The following is a 13,482-nucleotide window of genomic DNA, read 5'->3' as shown; positions in this document are numbered from 1 at the left end:
TAAGGCGCCGAACGGTTCATTAGGCCCGACTTAACGATATTTAAATACGCTTTCATGACGTATTTACAGGATAATTGCCTTCTTATCTCACAATTTACGCTCACTAGCGAGGCTTCGTTACGGCAAGTGAATTTACTCTAGAAGAGGGTATAGTCTTAACGGGATTATTTATGTTACGAACGGCTGATTCGATGAGTTCGTTGATTTTTGCTTTTCTTGGTGCGGAGCTTATCGCTCTTGAATTGATTTAAGATTTTTAAAGTTCGAATGGTTCGTGTGACTCTTCAAACGATTTTCAATTAAACTGAAAGTACACTGTTTATAAGTGACTTAACTAAACTTCATTTTTAATTTCTTGTAATTAATCGGTAAAAGCAATTTACGTCAGGACTAAAATAACTTTTTAAAATGTATTTAAAGACTATTATAATGTAGGGGCGACCGAGGTGAGTTGTGACAGAGGAGAGTTGTGACATTGTCGATTTTTTTGGAATCTATTAACTGTAAGCGAGCTCGCAACAGTGCGAGTTCATTAGCTAGTAAAGTAACTTGAACTAACGAACGCGCGCTAATATTGCGAGCTCGTTAGTAGTTAATAGATTCCAAAAAATCGATGAATGCACAACTCTCCTCTGTCACAACTCACCTCGGTCTCCCCTAATGGTTACCCAGGTATTAGCTGTTGTATTTATAAATGTCGCTGTATTTTACATGTCACTATAAGTATGATATGATGTCATTGTAAGTGTTGTATTCTACTCGTGAAAATGCCCTTGAGGCCTAGTAACAGAATACATTTTATGAATTTTGAATATTGGTTTTAATTTTTTTTATTTCACATGTGTAACTTAATCGCAATCATCATCGATTTGAAGAATAATCTTACCTACTGACCAACTTTTGATACAACTTTATATACCTAACATAACCACAACCATTTAATTATGATTTTCATTGTTCTCCGATACCGAAGTATCGTTCAAATATTCGTACAGAATAGAGATGTTTTTGTCCATTACAAAAATAAGCTAGGTACTAATTTTTGCAACCGTACATTGAGATAATGTAAAAAACTTAAATATAGACGCAAATCTATACATATAATAAAGCGGAAGAGAGTCGAAAGTCTGTACATGGAAGATATTCGAAAAAAAATTGGCTGGGGATACTTAGAATCGATAACAGAACACATTCCAACAGTTTTTAGAATTTTTGTCTGTTTATCTGTTTGTCTGTTTATCTGTTTGTCTGTTTATTTGACCGCGCAACTAATGAAAACGGCTGAACGGATTTTGATGCAAACTTTACTAATCTGTCGAAAAAATCCACGGCCAGGTTTTAGGCTATAAAAATTAGAGAAATTTCACCCCTAAGGGGGTTAAAAAGGGGATGAAAGTTTGTATGGGGTTCAAGATTTATTTTAAGCTAGCAATTTGAAACTTCGTAAGAAGATATATTATTGAAGTACAAGAAAACTAATTTCAGCGTTTTTGAAAATTCATCCCCTAAGGAGGTGAAATAGAGGTTGAAAGTTTGTATGGAGATCATTTTTTTTTTTGAGTGCGTTACTTGAAACTTTGTATAATGAGCATATTATTATAATACAGGAAAAGTGATTTTAGCGTTTTCAAGAATTCGTCCCCTAACAGGGTTAAAAGGGGGTTGAAAGTTTGAATCCATTACAAATGCTTTGAAACTTCTTAGAAAGGTATGATAGACGATTACATAAAAACTAATTTTGACGTTTTTGGAAATTTAACCCCTCAGGGGGTTGAAAAGGGGATAAAAGTTTGTCTTGGGGTGCAAATTTTATTTTAAGCTAGGAACTTAAAACTTTGCAAAACGTTATTATATTAAAAAGCAAGAAAATTACTTTCAGCGTTTTTAAAAATTCATCCCCCATGGTGGTGAAAAAGCGGTTAAAAACTTTATCTTAACTATATCATTTTAGCTACTAGGCCAAGTTAGGTATCGATTTTGTATAAATCGGGTATGCCGAATTCATTTATGATATCAAAATGACACCATTCCCGAGTGAAAACACAAAAAATATGAAAAAACTTTTTTTAATTTCTCTTTACGCTTAAACCGCTAAACCGATTTAGATAAAATTTGGTATAGAGATAGTTTGAGTCCCGTGAAAGAACATAGGGTAGTTTTTAACCAAAAAAATGGAGACTGCGTTTGCATGGAGAAGCGGCCGTGCCCTTTCCTCTTAATAATGGTCACGTCACGAAGGTGGGTACTTTAAAAAAAACATTTTTCAGTAAATGTCAAACGATTTGGGACTTAAACGCGTTACCATGCCTTCCCGAAAAAATCGAATCTTTCGCGAAAGTCTCGCAATGCATTGCGGCCACAAGGGGCACGGTCTCAGGAGTCTGAGAAAAACCACGGTGAGAGACTCAGTGGCACTCTAGCCAGGCAGGTCGCTTCGCTTTGGCTGAAACGGCAAGCCAGCGCGAGTTCGATTGTGATCCCAAATATATCGTACGTATTACATATGTAGGCGCAGATCCTGACGGAGTGTGGCGCCGGAGAAGCCGTGTTCATCCCGCGTATCCTTCTCATTCCGAGCAACTTCCCGTTCCGCTTCAAGCGCCTACAGGTCCCCGTGAGCGTCTGCTTCGCTATGACCATCAACAAGTCGTAGGGGCAGATGCATTTCCCACTCCGAAAACAAAAAAAAAAGGGGCAGACGCTGCCCGCCGCCGGCGTCATTTGACTGGAGGACCGATTTGGATGACATGATTTTGATGGGAACACCCAAATATTCCGAAATATGTTTTTCCGATTTTTATAACCACGACTTTCATAATCCCGATTCATAAGTCCGAAATATCAAAATTACGATTTTTAAAAACACGATGGAATAAAATCACGAATGTGCTATTTCCGAAAACTTAAAATCCGATTGTCACTTGATAGAAAGCTTAAAGTTCCGATTTTACACTTTTCCGAAAATATACTTTTTTCCGAATTCCTAAATTCCGAAAAATCATTGTCCGATCGGAAATAAAATAATTCGGTATTCAGAAATTCGGTTTTTTACAAGATCGGAAAAATGAAATCCGTGATATTCAAATGAAGACTCACGTTTTAGTAATTATTACGGGTACCTGTCGTGCCGCATCATGTTAAATTCGGCATAAAATATGTTTGGCATAAAAATTCGGCATAAATAAATTAGACAGAACTGCGAACCTGCGAACCCGAACTGTTGCTAGAAGTGGGTCACAGCTAGCGATCACATGGCGCCTCCCGTCAACGGCAGGTGACGGAAACGCCGCAGGGGATTTTAGTGGGTATTCTCCTCCTCTCTCTCTGACTAACAGAGGGAGCCTTGGGAGGAGCGAGCCCCACATACCACCCCCCAATGGGCTTCCCCATTGCCCGGGGGGCGAGATGCGTAAATGCATTTACCCCTGCGTCAAAAAAAAACGACACGAAAACGAACTTTTGCCAGAAGTGGGTTAGGTTAGGTTAGAATTGCGACCCCCAAGAAAACGAACTGTTGCCAGAAGTGGGTTAGGTTAGGTTAGAATTGCGACCCCCAAGAAAACGAACTGTTGCCAGAAAAGTGGGTTAGGTTAGGTTAGAACTGCGACCCCCAAGAAAACGAACTGTTGCCAGAAAAGTGGAAATTTAAAAATTGGGATATTTAAAATAGGAATCACGTTAATTCGGAATAAGGGCAATTCCGAATTCGTGATTTTGAAAATCGTAAATGTTAAATTCGGTGTTTGCCACCATCGGAATTGTTATACTCGGAATTATGTAGTTCGGAATTTACAATATTCGGCTTTTTGGGTTTTCGGAAATATAAATCTTCGTGATTTTCATCATTCGTAATTATGACAGTCGGAATTTTGATGGGTCGAGCATTTAAAAATCGGAATGATAAAATTCGACATTCTAAAATTCGAAATAAAAAATTTCGGAATTATGTAGTGTACCCGATTTGCATAGGTACAGTCAAGGACGTAAAAATACAAAAATGGTACTGTATCGTTCGATATACACCTACTACTCTATGCCATTTAAATCACGTCAAAAATTTGAATAAGGGCAAAAAAAATATTCATTTTGTAGTGTAATTTTATTTAGTGGTAGCAAAGAGGATATAATATTATAGAACGGTACTGTCATAGTAAATTTTGTAACCACAGTAAATTCACTGCCATCTATCGACACACTTTAAAACTAAAAATGAAGATTTATTAAAATACGATAAAATGTATTTAAATATGGATAAATGATCTTTTTTATTTGCATTAATTATTTTTATTATTTTGACCCATGTTCTTTCACTGATATGCGTTAAAATTGTTAAATAATAACAAACGAAACCGTCAACGCCCTCTATACGAGAGTAGGCAAAAGGTAGTAGCGACATCTGATCGAGAATCAAATTTTCGTGATTTTCGAGGCACATTTTTTCCTTAGACTGTATCCATCTATTACGGAGTTATATCTATCTTTGGTGGTAGGTACCTAATTGTAAAATATTTTATCTGGACTACAGTCCTCTAGCGTATCCATCTGTCAACTTTACTTTAAGTTCTGTCTCCAGGGGACAGGGAGATAAATTAGGGGTGAATTAGCCGCTTACTGAAACAGACCGAATTCCACGCAGGCGAAGCCGCGGGCACAGCTAGTAGGTAAATAAGACTTAATAAACAGTAAATAAAGTACGGATGGAAGCTGGAGAGTCCTTAGGAACCATGAGATTGAAGACCTAGTGGCTGAACCTAACATCATGGGAGAGACTAAAGCTCACAGACTCCGTTGGTTGGGCCATCTTGAGAGAATGGATGAGGATCGGAACGTGAAAAGAGCATACCTGGGCCGCCCAGCAAGAAGACGTCCTATTGGACGCCCCAGGTATCGCTGGTGCGACAGGGTGGAGGCGGATCTGCGCGAGCTTCGAGTCACCAATTGGCGAGAGGTCGCACAGGATCGAGAAAAGTGGCGCTGTCTTGTGTCGAAGGCCAAGTCTCATTTTGGGTCACTGAGCCAACGGAGTAAGTAAGTAAGTAAATAAAGTACCTGTATATAGGCTTCCCGCCAGCCTTTCTGAACCAAAGCACCATGTACACTCGGTCTTCTCCGGCGTCCGGCGAAACGTCGCACGGTAGTGACGCCGTGCGACCCAGCACCGCGTCCACATCCACCGTGGATACTGGAACAATAGAAAATAAATACTTTATACTTTATTATTTGTCTCTTTACCCATCACGCATCAAATGAAGGAAAAACAACGTCGTGTCGTATCAAGCTGTCAAAGAGAAGGCAGAGGACCGCGAAACATGGAAATTGCTCCACCGACAAGAGACTTTCTCTTAAGTATATGACGATGACCTCTCACGCAACCATGATGTCCGTATAATAATATTTATTTATTTTTTTTATTTTATTAATTCAAAAAATTTACACAGCATTACAGCGAACTAATACACTGAGAAATTTATAATAGAAAGTATTTATACAACTAGGTACATGATACAGTCTAGAAAGGACAACAGAACAAATGTAAGAAAAAAAACTAGTACAAAACAGATGATTCACGCTTATCCATCGCCTCACAGTACTTCATACATTCTTTACACAGATCCATCCAACTACTTGCAAATAAATCACATTCCGGTGCTGATGCGAGGAGCGCGTTGATATACTGTAGAGCGCGGACAAGTGGTGATTTGCCATGAGACATAGTGCGCGTTTTAGGCACAGCTAATAGGTGAGGACTTCGCGGTCGTAAATTAATTTGGGCCTTAGCTATAGTTGGTACGAACAGGCGTACGAGCTGTGCAACCAGTTCAAGGCAGTCCGAGTTCCCCCGTAAGACATTACATGCAGTAGTCAAGAGCCCGTAGTTACGCCTTACCTCTAAGGAATTAAACCCCAAAACGCCAAGCAGGAACTTTGATGGGTACAAATATGGGTAATACCCGTGAATCTTCTTATATAAGAACCGCAGAAAGGCTTTTTGGATTTTTTCCAGAAGCAGGACGTACTTGTCTTCATGCGGGCTCCAAACGACCGAGGCAGCTTCAAGTTTACTCCGTACTAACGCAGTGTACACTAATTTAATAGCCCTGACGTCATCAAAATCTCGCGCATTCCGAACTACAAACCCTAACCTCTGGTAGCAATTATTGGCTAACGCTTTCATGTGCTCATGAAAGTTGAGCTGCGTGTCGAGGATGACACCCAAGTCACGTATAGACTCGACACGAGTTATGGGATCAGGACCTAGCAGGTATTGGGCGAATAAGGGACTATTGGCACGGCTGAAAGTCATCACGGAGCACTTTGATTTGTTAAAAAGGAGCTTGTTGTCAATGCTCCACTGATGAAGGCGGTCAATATCCTCCTGCAAAGACACACAGTCGGACAATTGCTGCACTCCATAAATGAGCTTTAGGTCGTCAGCATATAATAAACATCTGGCATACTTAGGGACTGCAGCTAAGTCAGTTATCATTAAGCCAAATAGAAACGGACCTAAAATCGAACCCTGACTGACTCCGGAACGTGTGTGGTAGGCTTTCGATACGAAGCATCCATGCTGCACGTACTGCTGTCGATCCCGCAGATAACTGGCAAACAACCGGAGCAGCTTCGGCGAGAAGCCAACGCTACATAGCTTGCTCAACAGTATGTCGTTATCCACGCGATCGAAGGCCTTCTTAAAGTCGAAGTACAGCACGTCAACTTGTATTCCCTTATCTAAATGTTCAGAGACTGAGTCAACCAGAGTTAATAGGTTCGTTTCAACAGATCGCTTGGGCCTGAAGCCGTGCTGAGAATCGCATAGGTAAGGTTTTACTTGAGAAGCGACAAGTCTATTTATGATTGACTCAAACACTTTTGCAACTGAAGATAGAATGGCTATAGGGCGGTAATTCTCGACCTCTGACGTTTCACTCGATTTTGGGATGGGACGCACTCGTGTAATCTTCCATTGACTCGGGTACTCTCCAGAACCAAGAACCAAGTTGAAAATATGAAGTAGTGGCCCAGTTAGCCATTCCTTACACCCCTTGATAATAAATGCAGGTATGCCATCAGGGCCAGGGGAGCTCTGAGGTTTTAAATGAGCTATACCAATTATTAGATCCGCAAGGGATATCTCATTTACGTTTATGTAGTTTGAGTTACATGTTGAGTCATTACGGATAATGTTTTCATGGTCAAGGAGAGGTTCAGACGGAAGAAAAACACTTGAAAAAAAGTCTGAGAAGGCCTGGGCTGCTTCAACCCCTTCGTGCATCTTTCCCTTATAATTGACCTGCGATTCAAATCCTCCTTTAGATTTTAGACTGCTCACATGTTGCCAAAATGCCCTAGGTTCGGAAGTTATCTTGCTTTGGATACGACGGACATAAGTATCATAGGCTACTGTGGTTTTCGATTTTACAGCTGCCCTTAGCCTAGAAAAATCTTCATATACCGCACTGTCACCTGTTCGCTTCCATTCACGGTGAAGATGAGCTTTACGCCTAATATCCTTTATTAAATCGGCTGTAAACCATATTGGATAACGTGTACGCGCTTTCTCAGATCTGCATTTCCTAGGTATACAAATGTCGAATATGTTGTATATTATCTTATAAAAGTGCTCCAAAGCAGTGCTGACTTCGCGACTTTCAAGAACTTCTTCCCAAGACACTTCAGAAATCAGTTGGTAAAGGAGTGTATAGTTTCCTTTGGGGTAGTTCCAATCGAGTCTCGAGTCAACATTGCTTGGTTGCAGCTTAGCAGTAGCACTCTTGGCATCAACACAAGGAACAGAGATCTCAAGCGGAGGATGGTACGCATCGGGATACGGAACCAGTCCACACTCTTTAATTTCCGTTACAGTGACCCCACCTTCACGCCCACGCACCAGCACTACATCTAACACTCCGCCATACATATTCGCAACTTCATTCATCTCTTTCAAATCACAAACTGTAGTAAAATAACAGTAGTAACTTAAAGTACTAATAGAGGTGTGCTTAGGGTTCAAATTTAGGTCCCCAACTATAATTACGACACCGGCTATCGACTCAATGATTGATTCAATCTTGTGGAAGAATCTCATGTACTCGCTTTCGGCGGCATTAGGTGGGATATACACCACGCACAGATAAAATAATGTGTTTTCCACCACAAACGAGACCCACAAATCTTCTCCGCTCATTGTTTCAAGGTCAGGTAAATGCCGCAGAGCAATCCCAGATCTCGGATCTCGCATATATACATACTAGCCTTATTGTAACTTTACTAGCCTTAAATTGTATAGTTTTTGTTCATTATTTGCACAGTGTAATTTTGACAGAGGTGAATATTTATTTTTCACATCACCAATTCGAAAAAGGGCTTTTTCTTCCCTGCTAGGAGGGATCAAAGTGGCACTTTTCTTGCCTACTAGGAGGGGTCAAAGTAACACTTTTCCGTTCTAGGACGCTATTTCAACATTTTTTTGCGCATTATTTTTTTAGCTTAAATAAAAAAATTAAACATTATAATTACCTCATAGCTGATGTGAAAAGTAATATGTGTCACATGGTAGCAAAATTATTCCCATCTTGGGCGTAACACACTTGAATCCCTCACTACGCTCAGGATTCTACTTTAGAATCCCTCGCTACTCTCGGGATTCTATTATAGAATCCTTCGCTTCGTTTAGGATTTAATTGTACGCCTTCGCCGTAAATATGTCATTTTGTTCCCTTGTGACACAATCTACTATTTTCCTCAGTCCTCAGAAATTACAGGATGTATTTTAAATTAATTATAGGTAACGCGATAATCCGTTTAAATAGTTTAGTTTCATGAATTTTGCCACATTTCTAATTATGAATGTCTTATTTTAAACTACACTTAGCCGCATTAATCCTCCATCCACCCAACGCTTCATTGTAACTAATCAGCTGTTTCGTAAATAGAATCCCTAACCTTTCTAAAGTGTCAAAGCCTTAATGAACAACAGAATCGGAGATAAATCTCAATTAGATAAACAAAAGCATTTGTGCAAGAAACATTAAAATATTCCTTAATTCAGCTTTATCCAGTTCATTATACGATTTAAAGACGGGTGACAGCCACGAGGTCAGACATTTGCATTTTGTAATAAATTCAAAAAGGGCACGTGAAAATAAAATTTATTACGTCCTAGATAAAAGAGTACTTCGCGTTGGAGCATAAGACAGTTTTCCACGGTTTATAATAAAATAAGGAAGTAAAAAAAGTGAAGAAAGGAATCCCCGGTGTAATACATTTATTCATTACGAAAGTAATTTAATAAAAAAGAGCCATGGCGTTAGATGAAGCTCTTGGCTCAACTGCCTACTGTTTTAGGGCCGACATTTATCTCGGCGAGTTAATTGGGGCACTGTTTTCCCTCGATACATATTAATAAATGTCTGTAGTACCTACTCTTAATAACTTTTCTATTGTTTTTACTGTTGACAGACCTGATTTCGTAGAACAATAGAGTAAATAAATAAATGTTTAACATTTCATGTTTCTCTATCACTAATGTCGTAATATTATCAGAAAACTTATCGCAAGCTCAGCATCATAAACAACCATTTTCTAATATAGAGAGTCGGCGAACCACACTCAACGCAAAGAAACGTAGCAAGCATTTTTCTATAAACGTCCCTGGAAACGCCTTCCAGTTTACATATTATAAACAAAAATATTCTTCGGCTCATTCTACACATCATACGGAACTGTGGGAAATAAAATAAACCAAGTCAAAACTCAATTTTCGACACAAAGAGCTTCCTTAGCATCAGCATTCAGCAGGAATGCTATTGTGATGTGTTCATTTTGATTTGTAAGCGCCTAAGTCAATATAATATCGACTGGCACGGAACTCATTGTCGCTTTTTAGAGGTACATTCGAGAAACACGGCTGCTAACGAGCCGAGAATTCGAGAACAAATTTAAGGTGTTCCCATTGTCTGTGATCGGAAACGTTGTAAAAGGAAAGATTGTTGTCTTTAGATTCGATCAGACTGAAAGCGGTGCGGTGGGAAAGAACTGAAACTGGTGTTTATTGAGAAAGAAATAAACATGATTTATTGACGCTATGAAAAATGAGTCTCGAATTTTTATAGATCCAATTCGTTCAATAAACAAATTATGTTTCTATACACACCTAGGGGAGACCAAGGTAGGTTAACACAGAGACAAGTTGACACCGTCCATATCTCGCAAACTATAGACGCTAGAAGTATGATTCTCAAGAAAAAAATGCTTCATTTTCCATTCTAACCAACTTTATCATACATGGTTTAGGCCTCAGATGAGCAGTTCAGGTTTTACAGCGGTTAGAGCTAAAATATTGCTAAAAGTACGTTTCAAGGCAAATTATTTATCAGTATAAATTGGCATTTATTCGATATACAGTGTGTAAATCTAATACAGGCGATAAATTAAACCAGATATAGAATTTATTCGTCTAATCATTAATTAAGATTTTTTTTAATTTGCACTTAATTATGACCCCGTAATTTTTTTTTCGAGCAGCAATGTACTGCAAACATTAAGAAACATAAGATGACATGACAATTCGAGATACGAGCTTTTTAATAGTAACTGCCAACAAGCGTTGACAGTTACTTTAAAACGCTCGTATCTCGAAACTTGTGTGGTGTATTACATTGCGGGCTGAATTATTTTGTATGGATAAAATTTTAATTGCAATTCTAAGTAAAAGTTATCTAATTACATTTCTTATGTCCTATACTAACCACCGTTAAGAGATTCGCCCGTATTAGATTTACACAATGTCTGAAGCATTCTGGCAGTGTTTTTTATCATATATTTGGACTTATCAACGTTTTTAGGTAAAGTCCATGTTTTGTAAACTAAAAATGCAAAGAAATGTAAACATATTCTGAGGTATGATGAAACCTTGTTGCAAATGACCTGGTAATTTTTTTAATTGAGTTTGGCAGAGGCTGTTAATATCATACCACTGTTGAAATCATATTTATCAATTATATTTTAGCATTTTGGTTAACAATTGAAAGCTTATTAAAAAACCGGCCAAGTGCGAGTCAAACTCGCGTTCCAAGGGTTCCGTACATGATATAATTTAAACAATTTATTTTTTATGTGAAATGTGAGTGAAATGTCTTTAAAAAACCCGTATGGGCCGGATCAAAAACTAAGTAATTAAATCCGACTCACGCTTGACTGCACATTTCTAATAGGTTTTCCTGTAATCTATAGGTAAAGATCTATTTTGTGTATTTTTTTCAAAATTTTAGACCAAGTAGTTTCGGAGATAAAGGGGGGGTGGTAATTTTTTGCCTATTTTCTTGAATAACTTCTAAACTGTTTATCATAAAATAATTAAAAAAAATTGAGATTCTCACAATGAGCTCTTTCATTTGATATGTAACACGATATAGTTTGAAAAACTTTATTTTTTAATTTTCTCGTTTACCACCCAAAATTGGCCCCCGTGTTTAAAATTCATTTGTTTACGTTACATGTCCGTCTTACATATGTCACAAACTTACATATGTATACCAATTATTACCAAATTTCAACTTAATAGGTCCAGTAGTTTCGGAGAAAATAGGCTGTGACAGACGGACAGACAGACAGACAGACGCACGAGTGATCCTATAAGGGTTCCGTTTTTTCCTTTTGAGGTACGGAACCCTAAAAATACGTGTATTTCATAAATGCTTCAGTCACTAACAACTATAGGTAGTTTACTCAACCAAAAATATTGAATAATGTAGCATATTATTGTCCTACCTCCAGTGTCAGTTTGACGTGATATTTTTGGGACATCCTATGTATCTGTTTTGTAGGAAATTTTATACAAATTATTTACGTAAAAAAATATTTTTTGCTATAGGCTACCGTTTACGAGTTGTTTACGAAAAACTAAAAAGAACGATCTTAAATAGGATTGATTATAAGTAACTTTCCCGCTTTAAGATCTTTTTAAATATGGGTCCTAGCAGAAAGTGTACCTATATAATCTTTTTTGTAGAGAATTTTATGTAGATTATATATGTACAAGAACTTTTTTTTCTACGGGCCACCGTTTACGAGTTATTTACAAAAAACTATAAAAAGGGACCTTGTGTCGATAGTTTCAGACTGTGCGGGACCAGAAGGTAGCAACCGGTGTGAAGTTAGCGGCCGAAAGTTGGCGGCCAAATGTTGGCGCCAATCGGCCGCCAACATTTGGCCGCCAACTTCACACTAAAATTAACCTACCAAATTAAGAAGTCCGTAATAAATCTCTCAGTACATAACAGAAATGGAGTAAAACATAAATTATTAAACCGGTGTGAAGTTAGCGGCCAAAGTTAGCGGTCGATGATAACCTGACCAAATTAAGAAGTTATGTATATTTCAACAAGAATACTGTCAAAACATGCAGAACCGCAAAATATCTACTAAAAACCAATCTAAAGATAAAACAACGCTAATAACTTGAAATGCACTTTGGCCGCTAACTTCGCACTTTAGCGGCCAAAGTGATTTTTGATACATTTTCATAATTCCTGCACCTTAGACAACAAGCAATTAGCTATCAAATAACACTATTTCTAGGGTGATACACAACTGCATATAAAAGAAACAGAGGCGACCAAGTAGAAACATCAGCTTTCTATTAACAAGTGCATTCATTCAAGATTTGCTGCATCTTAGACGGCAAGCGAGTAAGCGACACCCACTGTATCGTGCAGTGCATTACATAAGATATCAAATAACACTATTTCTAGAGTGATACTCGACTGCATATAAGACTAACAGAGGCAATCAAATAGAAACATCAGTTTTCTATGAACAAGTGCATTCATTCAAAATTTGCTGCATCTTAGACGGCAGGCGAGTAAACCACACCCACTGTATCGTACAGAACATTACACTGTCTATCAAATAACACTATATCTAGAGTGATACTCGACGGCATATTAACGGTGCATAGGCAATTATTTTGGAACTTAGGTTTTCTATGAACATTTACATTAATTGAAGTTTTTCTGCATCTTAGACGGCAGGCGAGTAAACCACACCCACTGTATCGTAAAGAACATTACACTAACTATCTAACAACACTATTCCTAGAGTGATACTCGACGGCATATAAGAGAAACAAAGGCGAACATGTAGATACATCAGCTTTCTACGAAAAAGTGCCTTCAATCGAGACTTGCTGTATTTCAGACGGCAAGCGAGTAAACCACACCCACTGTATCGTACAGAACATTAGATTGTCTATCAGATAACACTATATTTGGAGTGATACTCGACGGTATATTAACGGTGCACAGGCAATTATTTAGGAACTTAGGTTTTCTATGAACATTTGCATTCATTGAAGTTTTTCTGCATCTTAGACGGCAGGCGAGTAAACCACACCCACTGTATCGTAAAGAACATTACATTACCTATCTAACAACACTATTCCTAGAGTGATACTCGAAGGGCATATAAGAGAAACAAAGG

General features: G+C 38.2%; 1 protein-coding gene across 1 annotated transcript in view; it reads right to left on the bottom strand.

Moving 5' to 3' along the window:
- Window positions 1–13,482, bottom strand: part of LOC134748596 (hemicentin-1-like) — a 197,622-nt gene that overhangs the window by 53,050 nt on the left and 131,090 nt on the right. The window contains exon 2 of the mRNA XM_063683387.1: window positions 5,050–5,182. Within this exon, the coding sequence (XP_063539457.1) occupies window positions 5,050–5,182 (133 nt within the window). The remainder of the gene's footprint in view (window positions 1–5,049; window positions 5,183–13,482) is intronic.

Source organism: Cydia strobilella, chromosome 16, assembly GCF_947568885.1.
Source record: "Cydia strobilella chromosome 16, ilCydStro3.1, whole genome shotgun sequence".
Lineage (NCBI taxonomy): Eukaryota > Metazoa > Arthropoda > Insecta > Lepidoptera > Tortricidae > Cydia > Cydia strobilella.
The sequence above is the reverse complement of the archived record's forward strand: the minus strand, read 5'-3'. Positions and strand labels throughout refer to the sequence as shown.